This window comes from Musca domestica, unplaced genomic scaffold (assembly GCF_030504385.1).
Source record: "Musca domestica strain aabys unplaced genomic scaffold, Musca_domestica.polishedcontigs.V.1.1 37, whole genome shotgun sequence".
Taxonomy (NCBI): domain Eukaryota; kingdom Metazoa; phylum Arthropoda; class Insecta; order Diptera; family Muscidae; genus Musca; species Musca domestica.
Genome location: NW_026712321.1, coordinates 1,029,614 through 1,051,432, shown reverse-complemented (window position 1 = coordinate 1,051,432; position 21,819 = coordinate 1,029,614). Strand labels below are relative to the sequence as shown.

The following is a 21,819-nucleotide window of genomic DNA, read 5'->3' as shown; positions in this document are numbered from 1 at the left end:
TCCACTGTACATACACAAGTCAGAGATGGAAACCTGCTGTCCATGAAGTGAAATTTGACAAGCTAAATATCAGAAAATGCAAAGATGGGAATGAAATGACTTTACCTTCTTAATTTTACCGTGGATAAATTAACTTGATCAGATTTTTAGTGCATTTATGTTAATAGACACATGTGTATGTCATAAAGCAAAGAATTGCTCCTTGCAATCAACGCGAAAAAGTCAGCTGCAGTTATTTTTTAATATTTAAAAAAATGCCACTCGTTTTACGTAAATAGTTATGGAATAAATCACGGTACAATTACCGAAGTAATCTCTTGCCATCATACGATTACAAGGAACGCCGAAAATTAATGATAATTTTTCTTTTTCAAAATCTGCCACTCGTCATACGTAAATATTTTAGATATGAGAATAAATTTTATTTGTAAAATGAAAAGATCGAGTTCGTTAGATTTTACGATTTGGCATTAAGATTACATCTTTAATTTTGCCATGGAATAAATATTAAAGTTATTTGAAAATGATAGATAAATTCCAATATGAAAAAGGGTTGCCATTACCGATTTGTCTGATGAGATTATCTTGTTAATTCTTGCATGAGATTGTCAATTCTCTTGTAACGGTCTTTTTTCATTTGAGATTTGGAATAACAAATTGAGAAGAGAAACTGTTACAAGAATTCTTCTTTGCTTATTTCTTTTGCTTGCATTTTCCCCCCATTTCTATTCCTTGTGTGCCACCTTTTTTCCACCAAAACCAGATAAAATCTTTGTAGACTTTCAATTTCGTTTGCTGTGAACAAGATTTCCGAACAAACTACAAAAAAAGCTTAGAATGGTAAATGGTTTTTGTTTTTATGTAATGTGTTCTTGTGTTATTGTTGCAATAGTTTTACTTTTTGCAGAAAAAAATAAGAAACGTTGTATTGTTGCTTGGTTGGCCCAATGATTGTGTGATTAAAAGAAAAAAAAAAACCTTTTTATGGCTGGGAAAAAATGCTGTTTGCTTGATTTTAAACAACTAACAAATGCGCTCCCCCCACTCCTGTTCACATAACAGTTTCAGGCAATACTTTTCATGTTCATTTGAACACCAATACATTGAATGGATGGATTTAATATAGAGAAGGCAACAACAAAATACCAAATGTGTGGAGTTTGGAGCAGAAAAACAGATGAAGGAAAAAAACAACAAAACAAAACACAAAGCCATAAAGCAGTTCAGCAGCTCGCTGTTACTTTTTTTTTCATACATCGTCATCGTCAAACCAATAGTGCAATTTGTTTATGTTGTAACTAACGACGCGCTTGCTCTATGGTTTGCAAGGCGAGAGCAGCAGCAAGTTAGCTAAGTTAAGACGCTCTGTTTATTGTGGCTGTTTATTGTTGTTATAATGCTCACGCCAACACGGCGCTGCGCAGTTGCTTTGGCCTAACGCTTTGGCTCTGCATACGCTTTGATATTGTGAGCAAAAATTTAGCTGTTAGTTGAAGCACGTCAGTAACAGTAACACAGGCAACAACGAACGAAACAACGCGCAAAATCGGCGGATCACAATTAAAGTCCGCCTTATAAACGACGCTTGTAAAAAAAAAACAAATATAAAAAATTACTTTTTATAACCATAAAATAAAACTCAAAGGAGAAAAAAAAATAGATTTCTAATAACAATAACAACAACAAAAAACTGTGAAAATAACATAGAAAAGATTTATTTGCAGTAATTAATTTGCCAGACCCACAACAATACTTTTACTTTAATTTATGCTTATAACCAACTTTAAAAATGAGCCGTTATTGAATGGTTCTAAAAAAACCTCAAAGAAGGTAAGAAAGCCATTCCTTATACCCCCCATTCAAATGCCATGTCAACACTCAGCTATGTGTGCCTTTGGGCGCCAAATACAGAAATGCAAAGTGGCAACCCAAAAAAAAAAAAAAAACGAAAATACCACTCAACAACCAAAAAAAAAAAACATTCTTAACACAAACACCCAAAAAGAACAATACGGAAGAAGGAGGGCGTAACGTTAATTATTTCTGACCAAAAAAAAAAAAAACAAAAAATTGTTTCTGGTGGCAGTACCCCCACATTGGTGTACCCACAAACTCAAGTTGGATACTTGGCGTTCGCTTAAACCTTCTTTCGAAACCAAGCCAATGGTATGATGTTAAACTTCGAGTCATTCAGTGTCGCGGCTATGTCTGTCTTTCTGTCTCTTGACGTTAATATTTCAATTTGAACACACAAAACAACAACAAGAAAACATTTTCAAGAAAAAAAAAATAATATAATAATGATACATACCTGTGTGTTTTTTTTTTTTTTTTTGTTTTTGCTCGATGTATGTTTGAAAGTACATAACCTTGAGATAATGTTGAGTTGAACAACAATTATAACTGAAAAGCAACAAAAAAAAAAGCAAATGCCATAATATTGCCGCTGCTGGTGGTTGGTAAAACAAAAACAACAACAAAAATAATAACAAAAATACTTATTTCACAGAGTGGCGAATTATTTGAAACGGACACTAAACCAAAAAAAAAGATAGAAAAAAAAACGTTATAACAATATCATGTATATTGAACTATTCAACAGGTATTGTTAACTTTAATAATAATATTATTGGCCGGATCAATGAAATCCTTTTAAATTACCTACTACACAGTGCAACAATGTTTTGAGACACGAAATGAAATAGATTATACAACTTGGTGGGACAATTGAAGCATTTGAATTAACCGACTCATAGCTACCTATAAGCCTTTCACGGCAATGTGACATTTTGGTTGGCATTTTTGACAACTTAAGGTTCTATCAGACGAAATGTGTTTTTTTCATATGTTATGTCAAATTTTCCATGTGTAGAGGTTGCACATATCGTGTGATACATCGACAACATTTCAGTTGTAAACTACATGAGTAAAGGACATACGTACTTTTTCGATCACTGCGAGCCCTATTTTTATAATTTGATTAAAAGTATTGTTTGTTTTGTTAAAATATATAAAATGAAATTTGCGGTAAAAATACATCCATAAAATATTGAAATTCGTTATAAAACAGATTAAAATCACAATATAAGCAAATCAATTTAAAACACATATGCAAGTAAAATGGCAACTTTGACGTACACATGGATAATAAAAGTGACAGCAAATATGTAAAAGCCGTTTTGACTGATAATTTTTTTAGGTGACAAATGTTATTATTATAAGAATATAGGTAGTCCATGGTAGAAGAATTCAGGTAGATGCATCAACGCTTTGGAATATTTATATTTCAATTTCTTTAATGTTTCTTCACAAATAAGTATACTTGAATATGTTTTCCTATACAACGATAATCGGAGGTTGTTAAGATAAGCATTTTTTAAGAATTTTTACAAATTTGTATAAATTTTCATTCAAAAATTTCAATACCAAAATTGGTTTGACCACATGTATTATTACGTCTACATGTATTCTTCTGTCAAGAGGAAGTCGCATCGACACAGCTGCTGGGGCAATGAACTGTCAAACTAATTTTTGAATTGAAATTTTTGAAAGAAAAATTTGTAAAAAGTGTTGAAAATGCATATTACGACAGTCTCAGATTGACGTCATAAAAGAAAACATATAAAAACAATTTAAATTTTTAACATATCATTGTTCTAATGCATGGATTCTTCTACCATGGATGTTAACCATGATAGAATTAACAAGGTCATATCATTTGCCAAATAGGAAATGGCAACCTTTTGTATATCGGTACTCACCTATGATTTTTAAATATTTTTAAATTAAATCCATAACTATTAACGAAAGACAAGTGGCGTTCTTTTCGTTTTTCTCAAAAATCTCTTCAAGTCATTTTATCGGTAAAAGCATGGTAAAATTATGAAGGTAAAGTCATTTCAGATAAGCAAATCCATCTCTGCATTTTCTGTAATTTAACTTGTCAAATTTCAGTGCATGGAAAATAGGTTTCCATCTCTGATTTGTGTATATGCAATGGATTTATAAATATACATTTTGACAATTCAATTTTGTGAAATGTAAAATTTGGAAAAAATGGTAAACATATGATTGCATGACGTTTCCTTCATAATTCTACCACAACTGGGTAAAAGTAAGCTTTTTTCTATTCTACTATCCATGTTTCTCTCGCGTACTTTATTTGTTTTTATAAATAAACAATTATAAAATGCCACGAATTTGAAACCATAATAAAGTTTATAAATTTTGTCACAAAACACAATTTGTGCGTACATTTCAAAGGAGGTAGCTATCATTTCTGATTTTAAATGAAGGATGTTGTCAATGTCATACTATGAACAAATGTGAGATCATTTTCAGACTGCAAAATCCATTTCCATTGATTTTAAATGTCATCTCCATAGCGTATACGTTACTTAAATCGTATTTATAAATCCAGATCCAAAATGTATTTGATTTGATGATTTGATTTGGTAAATCTAAATGTACTTTTAACATGAGATTACCTTATATAATTTTACCGTGGATGTAAACAAAGACGTTTTGCACTTGTAAATGGATTATAATTATTATTGAATACCTTTTGAAGCAAACATAACTACCATATATTTCCATTATTTTGACGTAAAATACGTGAAAGTAAAGGTAAGAATACATAAAATGCTCATTTGACTAGCTTAAGTCATCGACTGGCTTCTTTGGAATAGAACAAAGGAGGGTAGGGCGAAAATCGAACTATGTCAACCTAAAACTCCTTTGACACAAGTCAAAAAAGTGTTTTATGTGTTCTCACCTTAAGAGGGACACTTAAAGCATTAACCTTACGTTTAGGAAAGGCAAGTGAACTGAGCTCACATATTCTACAGATTCGTTTAGAGAGTTAGAAGATCAATTATTAAATTTTGACATTGACATTAGTAAAAGAACGTAAGAAAAAAAAAAACACAGAGAGAAAAATTCTTGTTTATTATTATTTCTCTTTCGAGACGAGATTTTTTTTCATTTTTATTCATTTCTCAAGTATTTCTCTCTTTGCTTTTTTTCTTTCTTTTACTAATGTCAATGTCAAAATTTGTTACTTTTTTTGTCATTATTTGGAAAAGATTCAAAGAAAATGGTAATAAGATTTATTAAAACATCTCTTATATAAATAAAGTCTGTGTTTGCGACTTAAAAATGTTCAGACAGAATAAAAGCTTCGTCTTGGGCATTACGTCACAGATTACATTCTCTCAATCGTTTTCTCGTCAAACAACTTGGGCTGTTCTCAAATTGACTTTGCTCAGCATTGAAAAGGTTGAGAAACACATCCCTGATCGATCATGTGTACCCTACTTTATAGTTAAATTATGCTCTCTGGGCATACATCAAATTATCATACCTTACATGCAAATCATCAGAAAATTTATAGTTTTTTCTTAAAGTAACCATATTCAAGGGCATTTTGTCAACGAAAATATATATTTGAACTGAGTTTTTATACACTTTACGTAAAATAAATCATTATGGAGCTCATGATCACAGTAAAAGAATCACAGCATTTATAAGTAAAACGTGCCATTAGATTGTCATATCTTTTTTAAAATGTGTGTGACTATAGCATTCCGGAACCACGCTTTAAAGTATTAGCCATATTTCATTTCTTTCTTTTGTTGCCCTGTGTAAAGTAATCACCGGATAAATCTTTCCCTTTGGCCATATAAACGATATTTTAATAATCAATCAGCTGTATTGCTATTTAAAGAACAATAACAACAACAGTAATCCAGTATTGTTATAATTTTCAAAATCTTAATTGTTTTTATTGTTTCAATTACTACTTATCCGTTTGGCCAATCCAATTCAATCCAACGAACGATCTACTATGTGTGTGTGTGTATTTGTGTGCAAATATTTTCCAACAAATGGCCAGTAAATTATTTGAACTCTCGTTTTACCAATAAATTAAATCATATTTAATCGTTTGAAAAAAGTAGCAGTCAACAGCAAAACCACCAATAGCCAATAACTGGAGTACAACAACGACAATAACAAACGATTTGAACGACGAAATAGGACCAACATCACCACGCAACACAACCAACAGCAGCAGCAGCAGCCGCCAACAGCCGCAGCCCAATCAACGCCGCCGCCGTCACCACCAACAGCAACAACAACATCATCTCCAACAATGAAGAATTACTTAACAACAATTTTTGTATTTCTAATAGTTAATGGTAAGTCAAACTTAGATTATTGTTTTATTGTTTTGGGGAGGGGGCCGTTTGGGGATATGTATGATTCAAATGTTGAGAGTTTAACATTTGCGGGGGCCAAAGCCAAAAAAAAAAAGCTGAAAAACCAAAAGATTTCTTGACATTTCAAAAGTGAACAACTATAACAACAACAACAATAATAATAATAATGAAGCATGAAAACGAAATCACAAAACAACTGCTCTTGTTTGGCAACATAAAAAAATTAATGTTTTTTTGTTTTGTTTTTTCTTTTTTTGAAAAGTTAAGGGTTAAAGTAACTGATATTTGACCGACCCTGTGAGCTGAAATTTGAACATTAATTAAACACAAATACTAGGAAAATGTTATTTGTTGCTTTTGTTGTTTTTCTCATTGGCCATGTTGTTTTGTGTCAAGACATCTCTTGTAGGTAATTCATTTATTAATGAGTTGATGTTGGTTTGCGTCCCCCAAATATCATAACTCGGAAATGAAAGAGAAAGACAATTACCAGATATTAGGCAAATTTTAAAAATATTAGGCAATACATTATGAAGGGGGAATTTGAAATGGTCTCCAGCCAAAGTGTGTCATTGTTAATATATTCATATCATAAATATGTGAAAGGCGTCTTAATTACACAGTGTTTACACTTTGTATATTTACATTCAAATTATATATATATATATATATATATATATATATATATATATATATATATATATATATATATATATATCAGATACACAAAAGTGTATAGACAAAATGCATTATACAAATATAAGGCCTTTTGGTGCATTTTCGAAAAGCTGCATAAATTGCGCAACAGCTGTTGTCGATCAGCTGTTTGCAGCTGCTTATTTGTGGCTCAATTTGTTTGCAATAAATAGAAAAATCTATGATAAATTTAGTTTGTGAATTGAAATTATTATTCTAGCGAGTCTAAGCTGTGTTATTAACAGAATAAGAGGATTTTAAAATATAAGGTCTGTTCCAGAATTGCAAGAATGTAAAAGTTTTTACAACGATAACCGATTTTTCCTTTACGATATCGAAGAAATATGGCAAAACTAGTATATTTTTGAAGGTATTGGAACAAAGCAAAAAAAAGTGGAATTTATTACCACAAGAAATTTGCAGAAAGATATGAAAAATTCCAAAAGTTCACATTCATGAACAAACTTGCACTGTATACAAATTTTTCAAAATTATTCATTTGACAACATCTCATTGTCAAAATGTATATTTATAAATCCATAGTTTATACACAAATCAGAGATGGAAACCCTTTTTCTATTAAGTGAAATTTGATGAGGTAAATTACAGAAAGTGCAGAGTTGGATATTTTTATTTAAAATAACAGTAACTTCTTAATTTTACCATGCTCTGAATGTGCAGATACTTAAATTTGTAAATGTTCTCACTAGCATAAGCCATTGCCAGACTTCCTCTAAAACTACGAGCCGAAATTGAACTACGTCACCCTAGGACTCCGTTGTTATTTTAGAAAGAAGACAACCGACGACTTAAGCCAGTAAATGGCATCTACCTCCACCCTAAAAATATTAAAAACAGTGAAGTTAATGTAATAGGTTTAATACTATGGCTGAGAACACATAAAAGGTTTTTATAGGTGAGAATTCATAAAAGGCTTTTTTGACTGGCTTTTTCTGACAAAGAAGTTTTAGGTTGACTTAGTTCAATTTCGGCCCTTTTGCGAAGAAGTCAGCCGATGACTTTAAGGTGAAAATACATAAAGATGACAATACATAAAACGCTTTTTTGACTGGCTTAAGTCATCGGCTGGCTTCTTCGTAGAGGAAAAAAGGAGTTTTAGGTTGACTTAGTTCGATTTTGGACCTAGGCTCCTTTGTTCATTTCCGAAGAAGCCAGCCGATGACTTAAGCCAGCCAAATAAGCGTTTTATGTATTCCCACCCTAAAACGCTTTTTTGGCTGGCTTAAGTGATCGACTGGTTCTTTTTAGAGGAATAAAGGAATTTTAGGTTGACATAGTTCATGTTTTGACGCTTAAGCCAGTCAAAAAAGTGTTTTATGTATTCTCGCCTTTACTCGATGCAATGCATCACCCATGCAAAGGCATTATTAAACGAAATGGGCTTTACATATGTGCTGTCACATATCGTATTCATGTGTATTTCCGCGTTTATGTCAAAATTAATATTTTACATATGACTCATAATATTTGCTATTACACACTTGCATATGTTTTTCATATCCTTTGATTATATCATGGTTAAAAATTAAGAAAGTAAAGTCATGCAATCATATGTTTACGTTTTTTTTTTTTCAATATAATTCATTTGACAGCACCTCATTGTCAAAATGTATATTTATCTATCTGATCTAATGTACATACACAAATCAGGGTTGCGAACTTGTTTTCTATAAAGTGAAATTTGACAAGAAAAATTACGGAAAATGCAGAGATGGGGTATGTTTATTTGAAATGACTTTACCTTCTTAATTTTACCATGGATTATATTGTATTTTGTAAAAAATCATAGATAGATAGATAGATAGATAGATAAAAAAGTGATGTTCTCGGACACATAAATCGTTTTTCGTTCATATAAGTTTCATTTAAGTATGAACTGTCCGATAAGCAAAAGGTCAGACCATCTTCCCTTTATCTTTTAACATAAAGTTTACAGAATTCATGTTGCCATATTTTTCATTGATAATATGGCAATAACAGCTAAATTTATTTAAATAAAAAAAGGATAACGCAAATCGTTTATTTTATATTGAAGAACTGAATTGTAAATTTATTTCACGAAATTAATTACAAATTCGTATTTTGTTTATTATTTTTAAACTAAAAGGAAGATATCATTGTGAAAAAATGCAATGAATACCAGTTACTTTTAAAAACAGCTTGCCATATCTCTGTAAAAAATGCATATATTTTAAAAGAAAGAGGTGTAATAATAAGAACCTGATAATGTGAACTTTATACTATAATATTTTATGTGTGAATGTTTGCCTCAAATTTAACTTTTAAAAAACAATTTTGATTAAATTATATTTTTCCGATGAAAATAGGGCTCGCTGTGATCGAAAAAGTACGAATGTACAATGGTAGAAGAACACAGCTGTTGGGACAATGAACTGTCTAACCAATTTTGGAATTGAAAAATTTTGAAAGAAAAAATTATTTAAATTTTTAAAAATTGTTGGAAATCTATATAATAACAACCTCCGATTGGTGTCGTATAAGAAAACTAATAAAAAATATACATATTTTTCTTAAAAACATGAAAATAAATTTGAAATATCAATGCTTCCAAGCGTTAATGCATCTATCTATCTGTATTCATGTAGCATGGAATGTACTTAACTCACGGTAGAAAAATACAGACAAACATTGATACGTCAAAAAATTTTAAATGTTTTTTTTTTAATATGTTTTCTTATACGACGTCATTCGGTGGTTATTATAATTTTCGTTTTTCAACAATTTTTACAAATTTAAATAATTTTTCATTCAAGATTTTCTATTCCAAAATTTGTTTGACAGTTGATTGTCCCAGCAGCTGTGTCGATGCGTCTACCTATATTCTTCTACCATGGAATGTACCATGGCAGAAGAATATAATAAAAGAAGAATGAACTGACAAACCAATTTTAAAATTGAAATTCCTAGGCGTTGATCCATCTACCTGAATTCTTCTACCATGGAATGTACTTAACTCATGTATTTCATAGCTAAAATATCGTCTATGTAACACACAATGTGTGAAATTTCTACATATGGAAACTCTGACATTATGTATGTAAAAACATATCGTCTGATAGTGCCTTTAGTTTGACAGATAATCACAAAAGGTGAAAATTTTCCCCCGCCTTTGTAGTTTGGTGTAACTTTTAAAAAAGTGGGTCAAGAAATGTGTGCCATATGTTATTTATGACACATATATATATGTGTCTGTACACAAGATCAGAATTCAATGTCAATTCTATTGCCTAGACACATTCTAATTATTTTCTACACGGTAGGCTTTTTACGTTTAATTTATACAAAATTTAATATTCATTCATTCATCGCCATTCAATACAAATACCTATTTAACGTTTTGTTTTGAGCTATTAAAGCTTTTTAATATGTATACTCTGCTAAATGCTATAGATCAAATTCACAAAACCAATTCGGTGTACAATAATCTAATCATTATTAATTGCTTTGATTTGATGCCTTAATTTTATTGTTGTTGTTATTATGTTTTTGATTTTGTTGTTTTGAGTGTTTTTTGTTTAATTTTTTGTACATTAGTCTATTGGAAGCATAATAACATCAACACCTTTTGACATTGGAAATAATCAGTAACGGAAAGAGATTTTCAATGCATTCGTTTAACGTTCGTAGACGACGTGGATGCTATCATCCCAATCTCCAGCATTAGACTAATTAATGAAATTGTTATCATCGATCAATTTCACAGCCACAACACACTTGTGCGCCAAAAACCAGATGTCTGTTGTCTTCCTTTTTGGTAAATATTATTGCAATTGAGAGAGAGAGAGAGTGAGGGAGAGAGTAGGAAGATATGAATAAGAGGAATTAATGTGACTCGAAACAAATATCTTTGTGTCAATGCATTTTAGTGATGGTAAAAAACTAGAAAAAGAGACTGTTTAGATGCTGCAAGTCTTAAATATGCAATTTCTAATTGCACTCAATTATTTTACTGTGGCTTTCAGGGGAAAAACTTGGCCGCTTCTTCGATTCTTATATCTTTTTTTCTTCCACTTTTTTATCCCTTACTTTAGGAAAACTAAAGAATAAAGTTCACATTATCGGGTTCTCATTATTACATATCTTTCCTTTAAAATATATGCATTTTTTACAGGGATATGGCAAGCTTTTTTAAAAGTAACTGGTATTCATTGCATTTTTTCACAATGGCATCTTCATTTTTTTAGTTTAAGAATGATAAACAAAATGCGAATTTGTAATTAATTACGTGAAATAAATTTATAATTCAGTTCTTCAATATAAAATAAACGATTTGCGTTATCCATTTTTTTATTTAAATAAATTTTGCTGTTATTGCCATATTATCAATAAAAAAAATATGGCAACATGAATTCAGTAAAAGTTATGTTAAAAGATAAAGAGAAAATGGTCTGACCTTTTGCTTATCGGACAGTTCATACTAAAATGAAACTTGTATGAACGAAAAACGATTTATGTGTCCGACAACATCACTTTTTTATCTATCGGCAAGGCTGTATCCTGTACTTTTGTATTGAATAAACTATCAAAAGAAAGAATATATGAAATTCCGTCTGGGGCAACTAGTTTGCCCAGGAAGTATGAGAGCGGGAACCTGGAAAATTCGTAAAAGTAAATCTAAATGTCTGTCGGTCTATTTTTTAAATAGTTTTACTTGTTCTCATGGTAAAATTAAGAAGGTAAAATCATTTCAAATAAGCATTCCCATCTCTGCATTTTCTGTAATTTACCTTGTCAAATTTCAATGCATAGGAAATAGGTTCTCATCTCTGATTTTGTGTGTATACAATGGATTTGATTCATCTTAAGGTGAGAATACATAAAACGAAAAAGTACAAAGGAGCGTAGGGCCAAAGTCGAACTAAGTCAACCTAAACTCCATTGCTCCTCTACGAAGAAACCAGTCGAAAACTTAAGCCAGTCATAAAAGCGTTTTATGTACGCTCTCCTTTAGTCTAGAAAGTCACAGCAAAACAATAGAGGTAGTCTCATTTGCTAAATGGGATATGGCAACCCTTTTTCAACAAACATGACCTTGTCATTTTTCAAATAAAAATTATTTTCGCACCTAAAATATTTACGTATGGCGGGTGACATATTTTACAAAAATAATAAATAATATCTTATTTTCGGCGCTACTTGGCATGTAAAACAGCGATTTTTGGGTTGGAAAACGATTTCCTAGCGAAAAGTTGGAAAAATAGTTGATTTCTGTCTTTCTGGATCGTAACTATAAAATATCACAATATGTCATTAGGGTAGATCACATAAGATCATATATGTGTCTGAATTATGTATGAAACGATCTGGCCATATGTCAAATATTTTGTTCATTTCATACAGACCAGAGTTGCTTGAGGCGATCGACACTTTGGTATTTTTTAGTGCCAACCTTGCTTTCCAAAATACTCTAGACACAATAGTCCGACGGATTGGTATCCGGAAATTTTGTGGCCATTGTGCACTGGAAATGAAGCGAGGGACCTCATTTTGTAACACCCCACCCTTAATACACCCTCCAGAATATTTTCGCGGTAACATTCGGCATTTATTCTGATGGCACGGTCGATTAATACGAGCGGAGGGCGACTATCGCCTGTTATGGCGGCCCACACCATCACCATGGCCGGCGCTTGAGTTCTGTTGACCAACCGAAGGTGCACATTTTCAGCTGACGTCTTTGGCAGGTAAACACTATCATTTTGTTTGTTTACAAACTGCTGGGCAACGAATGTTTTCTCTTCGGAGAAACCCAAATTAGGCAGCTCACCACTTTCGGCCAAGCGAAGCAACTCTTTAGATCTCTTTTGATCATATTTTCTTTCTTTTGCGGTGTAAGTTCTTGTACTTTTTGGAATTTCAACGGCTTTACCCCGAGCTCATTTTTCAATATTTGCCGAATGGCAAATTTTTCGGCCACTTCGACGCGGGTTTCGGTTGTGGAAGCAACTCTTTAGCTCTTTTGAGTCTATTTTCTTTCTGTTGCGGTGTGAGTTCTTGCACTTTTTGGAATTTCAATGGCTTTACCCCGAGCTCATTTTTCAATATTTACCGAATGGAATATTGCGATATGTTCATCTTACGAGCCATTTTTCGGCCACTGCGATGCGAGTTTCGATCAAGTCGCTTCTTTACTTTTCGAACCATTTCTGCTGATGTTGCTGTTTTCTTCTGTCCACTTCCTTGGCGCCAGCAGTATCACGGTAAAGAGCGATGGTACGAGAAACAAAAGATTTATTCACATTTAAATGCTGGAGTGCTCGAACGATAGCCATTTGTGGTTTTCCAGCCAAATATAAATAAATCACATTATCACGCTTGATTTCCATCACGAATAACATTTTTCCGGGAAAATTCTCACCAAAATGCTTTTGTACGCTTGTAAAGAATGTAATGTGCTGTCACTGGAATAATTTTAACAGCTGTCGGACGAGTGGCTTAGAAATGACAGCAGACTGAAGTTGGTTGCAGTTGTTTGATCTCACCCTATACTGCACCGATTGCTTTCAAGCATCCCCAAAAACAAAATAACTTAGTCCAATTTCGGCTCATAATGTATACCTGTTCACCCTACGCTCCCTTGTTTTTTTTTGTGCGGAGAAGCAGCCAATAACATAAGCCAGTTAATTTTTTTCTATGTATTGTCATCGTGCGAAATAAACCACCATAATAATAGCACGTTTACACACATACAATTGTCATAAAGATTTGACAAAATAAGCCATAAAACTTAAAAAACTGGGTAACTATGGCCTACGTTTTATTTATTGTACCATGAGTGAAAAAAAGATGGCGCCAAAGTGCCGGGTTGATAGAGTGGCTAGGCCATACATCAAATTATCTCTCACACAATTAATTAACGGTAAAAACATACTCAACTTTTATTCATTGTTCCATGAGTGAAAACATAGGTTAAGATTAAGTGAATTCATAGAGCGGCTAGGCCATACATCAAATATTCTCCACCACACAATTAATTGCGGGTAAAAACATGTCGTCATAGATTTCAAAGTTTGTGATTTGAACAAATTTTATATTAAAAACAAAGACATATTAAAATTAACGCTCTAAAAACCCCTCTGCATTCTTTTAACAGCTCAATTGGATTTGTCCTCTTGCGATGGAGTTCCTCTACTAACTCAAACCATATATGGATTTTTGGATTTTACAACGACCATTGGTAATACGGTTATGGTATTTTCGCCACAGAGTGCCCCACCGCCAACACCAAACAGTAAGTCATTTTATTCTCAAAAATTATTATTCAACTACTCCATTGGCCACATTTCCCTTTTCCGTTTAGGTCCTCCTCCACCAGTTACAACCGAGCCACCAATTTTGATTAAAACAAATCCCCTGGAAACTGTGGCGCCCAAGGAGGCTGATGAAACTACAATTAACCCAACTAAACTGAAATCTTCTTCTACCACCACGACAACATCAAAATCAAGCCATAATGAAGAAAGTACAACAAAACCAAAAGCTACGGAAGTGAAAACATCAACTACTACGGCATTGACGACAACAACATCGACCAATGTACCGGCATCACAGGTTAGCGCACAAGAGCCAGCAACAACTACAGCAAAGGCCAAACCTGTTCAGTTGCCCAAAAAACCAACCTCAACATCTTCGACGTCGCCAACATCAGCATCTCCAGCTGCAGCACCAGCATCATCATCATCACAGCCATCAATTGTAATTGACAATGTTGTCCATGATCCGGAATATGATCTACTTTCACGACAACCACCCCAATATGTGGAGGAAAACTATCGAGTGGTCAGCTTAAGGCCAAATAATAAAAATTCCCGGCCCGCCGTGGTTGTTACACCGGAAAAGAACACTGCCTCTACCAGCAGTGTTTTGGCCACCAGAGTAACGGCCTCAGCCGCTTCCTCCTCCTCCTCAAGTCGGGCACATAAAAATAAAAAACACAAAATAAGGGCTTCCTCAACATTGCAGGTCTTAAAGACCGCTGCCCCGGTACAACATCCCAAAGTTACTGCCAGTTCTAAAGCACCAAGCCATCGCAGCAGCAGCAGCGGCACATCCAGCTCAAGTTCAAGAAAGAGCAGCAAAAAAGGTTCGCATCGCACAACCACCACCACCACAACAACACCCCAGCCCAAAGAAGATGTGGTCATTGTTAAGTCATCGTCTTCATCATCATCATCGAGTTCCCGTAATAAGCCCAAAAGGTATAATTTATTGTTTTTGTTTCGTTTCTTTGTTTTGGTCAAGAGATTCCAAATATTATGTAATTAAATCTTTTTGTCTGCTTTCTCCGTTTCTCATCTTTCATTTTCTTTTTCATTAACACTTTTTAGGAAAAACAAAAACAAACACTCCTCATCATCTTCATCATCGTCGTCGTCGTCATCGAGCACATCCAAACCCAGATACAGCAGCAGCGGCACCACAACCACCACCACCGAGGCCAGCGTTAAACGGGCATTTAAACCCAAACTTCAAATTTCAAATCCCGATTTAGAAAGTAACAATAATTTACATATTACGAAATTGAATCGCACCCCCGGTCGTTGGCAATACAAAACATCACCAAAGCCACGTGTCTCAATACGCAAGCCCTCGGTGGAGGTAAACGGTCCATTGGGTTTGGCCAATGTCTCGTCAGTGTATCCGGAACCAAGTCTAAATGATAATTTCCCCAATAATAATTTCCTCAATGGCAATGGAATTTATAATCAAAGTGATTTGGATTTTGAGGGTTCACAAAATGGAGCCGTTCTCAATAATATCGCTCCAGAGGGTAAACAGAAGTATTTCACGGAAACGATAAATGTTGAAATTTCAACACCGGCTGATTTTAAGGATACCTATTATGAAATAGCCACAATTAAGAAGCCGTTTACATTCCAGGTAAGGACAAATAGGGAAAGGGGGATATTTTTTTTGGCTCAATTCCAGAACTGCAAGAAGTTATTACTACGATAACCGAGGTTTTCTTTATGATATCGAAAAAATTGCCAAAAACTAGTAAATTCTTGTAGTTTTGAAACAGAGCATTTTTTGATTTAAGTATATGAATCCAGCTGGGCAAGCAGCTCATTAGGTCATCAGCTTAATTTAATTTCAATCTATTTGACAACTCGCGTCAACTTTCAGGACTGTAAACTTAAGGCTCTATCAGACGATATGTTTTTACATATGTATTGTCCATGGTAGAAGAATATAGGTAGACACGTCGACACAGCTGCTGGGACAATGAACTGTCAAACCAATCTTGGAATTGAAAATGTTGAATGAAAGATTATTTAAATTTGTAAAAATTGTTTAAAAAAAGTGTGTATTATAATAACCTCCGAACGACGTCGTATAAGAAAACAAATAAAAATCTACTTATATTTGAAGAGACATTTAAAATTTTTTGACATTTAAAATTGGTTTGACAGTTCATTGTCCCAGCTACTGTGTCGATGCATCTACCCATATTCTTCTACCATGCTACATTCCTACTTTTTCGATCACAGCGAGCCCTTATTGCATCGTCAAAATGTAATTTATTCAAAATTGTTGTTTGTTGTGTGAAAATATATAAAATAAAAAATGCGGTAAAAATTAATCCAATAAATTTATTTTTTTTATAAAATAAAATGTCAACATCAGAATGTAATCAAAGGAAATAAAAAACATATTCAAGCGTGTGATAGCATAAATTATGAGTCATATGTAAAATGGCAATTTTGACACACACCCGGAAATACACATGGAAATTCCGCCTGATAAAGTCTTTAGTTGAAAAACAAATAAGTATATACGTACTTTTTCGATCACTGCGAGCCTTATTTTCATCAGATAAATGTAATCTATTCAAAAGTGTGAAAATTTAGAGAAAGAAAATCATCCAAAAAATACTAGGATTTGTTATAAATAACAGTATAATCAAAAGAAATAAAAAACATATGCATGTGTGTGATAGCAAAAATTATGAGCCACATGTAAAATGACAATTTTGACACACACCCGAAAATACATAATAAAAGATAATGAATGTAAAATAATAATAAAGATAAAAGATAATAAAAATGACATATAAAGTGACATAATAAAAGATAATAAATATAAAATAATAAAAAAGATAAAAGATAATAAAAGTGACAGTTCATATGTAAGCCACATCCCGATTGATAATATCTTTAGGTGTAAAACACATAAGTAAAGTCTATAGGTACTTTTCGGTCACAGCGAGCCCTAATTTCATCAAAAAATAAAATTTATTCAAAATTTTGAATTTTTAAATTTAGGGAAAAAAGTATCCAAAAATATTAAGATTTGATATAAAATGCAAATAATAATCAAAGGAAATAAAAACACATATGTATGTGTGTGATAGCAAAACTAATGAGCCACATGTAAAATGACAATTCTGTCACACACCCGAAAATACACATGGTATACAACACATAAGTTCATACGTACTTTTTCGAAAACAGCGAACCCTATTTTCATCAGAAAAATTATTAGTTTCATGTAAAAAGGCAATTTTGACACACAACCGGTAATATATATGGATAAAAGTGACAGCACGTATGTAAAACCCATTCCGTCTGAAAATGCCTTTACTTTTACTTTGGGCAGCATCCATGGTAGAAGAATATAGGTAGTCGCATCGACACAGCTGCTGGGACAATGAAATGTCAAACCAATTTTGGAATTGAAATTTTTCAATGAAAATTTATTTAAATTTGTAAAAATTTTAAAAAATTGATATCGTAACAACCTCCAATTCGTATAGGAAAACATATACAAGTTTACTTATTTTTGAAGAAACATTCAAAAATTTTTGACGTATCGATGTTCCCAGCGCTGGTGCATCTACCTGTATTCTTGTACCATGACAGCATAATTTTCATGCTAAGCTGTCTGGCCACATATAAAGTTCATTTTTTGTAAATGGGACAGAGAACTACTTTGTGCGGAAAATATTGGAATACAAAAACAGCCCCATAAATTTCTTTTACTCAATTTTTTGAATAGGTTTTATACGCCCGAAATTTGAAGTATTCGGATCACAAATCATTTTTATATTGAACTAATTTAACTGATTTAAAAAGTACAACTCTGTGATAAAGAACAAACAAATATCCATTGGGATATCCAGTTTTTTATATAAATATGAATTATTTACAAAAATATGACAAGGAAAAGTAATTGAATTGCAATAAAAAGGCTCCTGTAGAAGTTGAAAAAAAAACAACGAAACGTTGAGTGAAAAATGAAATAAATTGAGAATTAAAAAACTAAGGAGCGTAGGTCAAAATCGAACTAAGTCAACCTAAAACTACTTTGTTCCAAGCCAACCGATGACTTAAGCCAGTCAAAAAAGCGTTTTATGTACCCTCAACTTAAGCCAGACAAAAAAGCCTTTTATGTATTCTCACCTTTTGTTTTCTTCATGAATTTTTCAAAGAAAAAGCCGGTTATATATTATTATTTTATATTATATATATAAACACGAAAAAATAATTAAATTTTTTTTCTACTTCTTTTCAGGCTGGCGTCTTGAAAAAGACACGCTACATTACGGTAACTTCGACCATTGAAAAGTTCCTAACCAGTGAACCATCGATTGAACCGCGCAATGATGATGAGCCCCTTACGGAGAATATTTTGGCAGCCACCGAGAAACCTAGCAGCGGCATTTTGATGGGAAGTGTTAGTACCTTGGCACCTATTTACGTTAACAATGATTCATACACACCCTATTTGGAAACGGTAACCGAATCGTTTAGTGTTGTCAATCAAAAACTAAAAACACAAATTCTGCCTGTCATAAATGAGTTACATAACCTAACAACTTATCACACTTTGGTCCAGACGATCGATATGACAAGTTTAATAACCGTGGTTAAGACCACTTCACCCGACATGGAAACTAAAGATTTTCATGGTTTCCAAGATTTTGTAGGCAATTTGGATGAGGCAGGTTCTGAGATTAATTTAGATTTGGAATTCGGTGATGAGGGTAATAATCAGGAGGCTAGCCATGAGTCTGGACATAAACATCATTTGGATTTGGATGGTTTGGGTCATGGTAATAAAACGGCAGCCATATTGCCAACCCTTTCCTCGGATCAACAAAATCTCCTGCAAAATGTCATTACCAATTCACGGCCTGTCATTAAATTGGAAACACAATGGGAATCATATGTGGTGCCCATTACAAATGGACCATCCACCTTCTATCGTACGCTCTCCAAGGCAAAGGGTGTTGTAGAGAAGACAGAATATGTTGTTGACACCACAACTGTACCAGCACCGATATTACCACCGACCACCCTACCAAATCCATTCCTATTGCCACAATTGCAACAGTTCCAGACCATCACAACACCCGTTGTACAACAGACAATTGTTACACAAACTGAGAGTAAGGTTTTGAAACTGACATTTGGAGCGAAAACCGCCTACACCACATTGTATTCGACACAAGTTGTGCCCACTCTGCAGACAACATATGTAACGACATCGGTGCCTGTACAACCCACAGCTAATCCCTTCCCTGGCTATTTCCCACCTGCCTATAATCCATTTGCATATTTAGGTTAGGAAAAGAAAACAAAAAAATGATTGTTTACAGATATCGATACCTATAGGGATTTAAAGGCCGATTTCTTCTTCATTTCGAACTGCTAAATTGGACATTAATAGTTGGACATAAATTGATCATAAGAGAGTAGTGTTCCGAATAAAAGGGTTTCAATGCAAATTATGGTAAAAGTAAACATGTAGATGCATCAGCGCTTATGTCAAAAATTTTAAAATGCTTTTTCAAAAATAAGCAGATTTTTATTTTTTTTTCTTATACGACGTTAATCGGAGGTCATTTTGATATGCATTTTTCAAGAATTTTAACGAATTTGAATAATTTTTCATTGAAAATTGTCAATTTCAAAATTGGTTTGACAGTTCATTGTCCCATCAGCTGCGTCGATGCGACTACCTGTATTCTTCTATCATAATATAAACATGACCTTAAAGCACGTTTAGATTTATGAAATTCACTCGATTTCAAATGTCAATTCGGCAGCGTAAACGTCAAATAACATCCACTGGATTTATATGGTAGAAGCAATGGTAGAAGAATTTAGGTAGACGCATCGACACAGCTGCTGGGACAATGAACTGTCAAGACAATTTTGCAATTAAAGATTTTGAATGAAAATTTATTCAAATTCGTAAAAATTGTTGAAAAATGCATATCATAAAAACCTCCGATTGACGTCGTATAAGAAAATCTATAAAAACCGATTTATTTTTGACAAAATATTTTAAAAATTTTGACATTTCAATGTTCCCAAGAGTTGATGCATCTACCTATATTCTTCTGCCATGCTATGTCATGAACGATTTGAAGTATATTTTTATGCATTTCATATTAAATAGATCATTTCAGAGCCTTATATCATAACTTCAAAATATGTTAAATATCCGAATTCCAGCTGATTTAAACTCTAAAATAGAATTTGTTCCAGAACTGCAAGAATTTTATGATGTCAGAATTTTTTCTTTTATGATATCAGAAAAAAATTTCGAAAATAGTAGATTTTTGCAAGTTCTGGAACAGAGCAAGAATATCGGTTACTTTCTCAATTATCCATTGTATATGCCTTGGTTCCGAAGCCGCAAAAAATGTAAAAATGTTACTACGATAACCGATTTTCCTTTATGTTATCGAAAAAAGTTTAAAATACCAATAGATTCTTGCCTGTTCTGGAACAGAGCAATAAAACGTTTTAATATAAACCCCCTTCAAACCCTATAGGTATCGATGTAGCCTATAATGTACAATATTACATATAAATATTATCCTTTGTATTTTCATCGCGTCCTACAGACGAAAAATACTTTCCTTTCTTAATTTACTCACATGGACTTGTTGGTGGAGACACATAACCAAAATTGAAAAGTTGGCAGCATTGTATGCAGGTATTTCTTCATACAATGCTGCCAAGTATTCCATACTGCTTATGTGCCTCCATCTTTATGAGGAAGTCAGACACAGAAAATTTTAATGAAAGGAAATTTACGAAAATTGCAATGTTTGATTTCTGAGATTCAGAATCTCTTATTATAAGCATTTTATAGGTGTCTGGACACAGCATAAATTTACTCCAAGATGTTTTTATATTATTGAGCTATCTCAAACATTTGCGAAACGGCATCTTAAAAAGAATTGCCAGAAGCAAATTTATTATGTGACCGGGAATCTATGAAAGTTTGTGAAAAATTGCCCTAAAACACATATGTATTTTATTACTTTTAAAAATTTCACACACTCACACACAACAACAACAGCAACATAAAATACTCAATATTCACAAATTATCATGCATCTATTAAATTCATTTATATACATATTTTGTAAATTTTATTTTGTTTAATTTATTATTAAAAAGTAAAAAGAAGAGAATCCTGTAAATCGAAAACTAAAACTCCACACAAATCACATGCATTCTAACCACCACACATTTTCATTATCACCGACACATTTTAGCTATTAATGTTCTCGTTTTTATTTTTTGTACAGTTAGCAATACAAACAGCTAAATCTACTCCATATATAAAAAAATTAAAGTTATATATAAATATTAAGCAACGACAATTATTATTATACCATAAAACTGTATTGGCTCAATAAGAAAGTAAATTGTAACAAATTGGATTTATATTTCGCCCAAAATCCGAATTTAAAATTTCCATAATGTATTTATGTATTTAATTGCAATTATATGTATGTATTTTTTTTAAATGTTTTTTTTTTGTCATTGATTATTGGAGCTCAAATTATTGAATAAAATTTTTATTTGTTGAAAAATTTAAATTGTGTAATTTAATTCGA

The 21,819-nt window shown here is 32.7% G+C and overlaps 1 protein-coding gene across 3 annotated transcripts; it reads left to right on the top strand.

The window, feature by feature from the left end:
• The first annotated feature begins 850 nt into the window (after positions 1-850).
• Positions 851-21,801, top strand: LOC101898487 (mucin-2). Of its 3 annotated transcripts, none has more exons than XM_059126221.1 (6): positions 851-1,830; positions 5,958-6,197; positions 14,050-14,187; positions 14,257-15,154; positions 15,284-15,836; positions 18,471-21,801. In XM_059126221.1, exons 2-6 carry the CDS (start codon positions 6,152-6,154, stop codon positions 19,524-19,526), a joined length of 2,691 nt encoding a protein of 896 aa, XP_058982204.1. In that variant the 5' UTR covers positions 851-1,830; positions 5,958-6,151; the 3' UTR covers positions 19,527-21,801. The 3 variants fall into 3 exon arrangements, with proteins under 3 accessions (XP_058982204.1, XP_058982206.1, XP_058982205.1); XM_059126223.1 differs by having other exon boundaries at positions 5,955-6,197; XM_059126222.1 differs by having other exon boundaries at positions 5,894-6,197.
• The last annotated feature ends 18 nt before the right edge of the window (positions 21,802-21,819 follow it).

Coding starts and splice junctions, on each gene's coding strand:
- LOC101898487 (XM_059126221.1), top strand. CDS start 6,152: ATGAAGAATTACTTAACAACAATTTTTGTATTTCTAATAGTTAATG. Junction 6,198..14,049: donor TGTATTTCTAATAGTTAATG/GTAAGTCAAACT, acceptor TTCTTTTAACAG/CTCAATTGGATTTGTCCTCT. Junction 14,188..14,256: donor CCCACCGCCAACACCAAACA/GTAAGTCATTTT, acceptor TTTTCCGTTTAG/GTCCTCCTCCACCAGTTACA.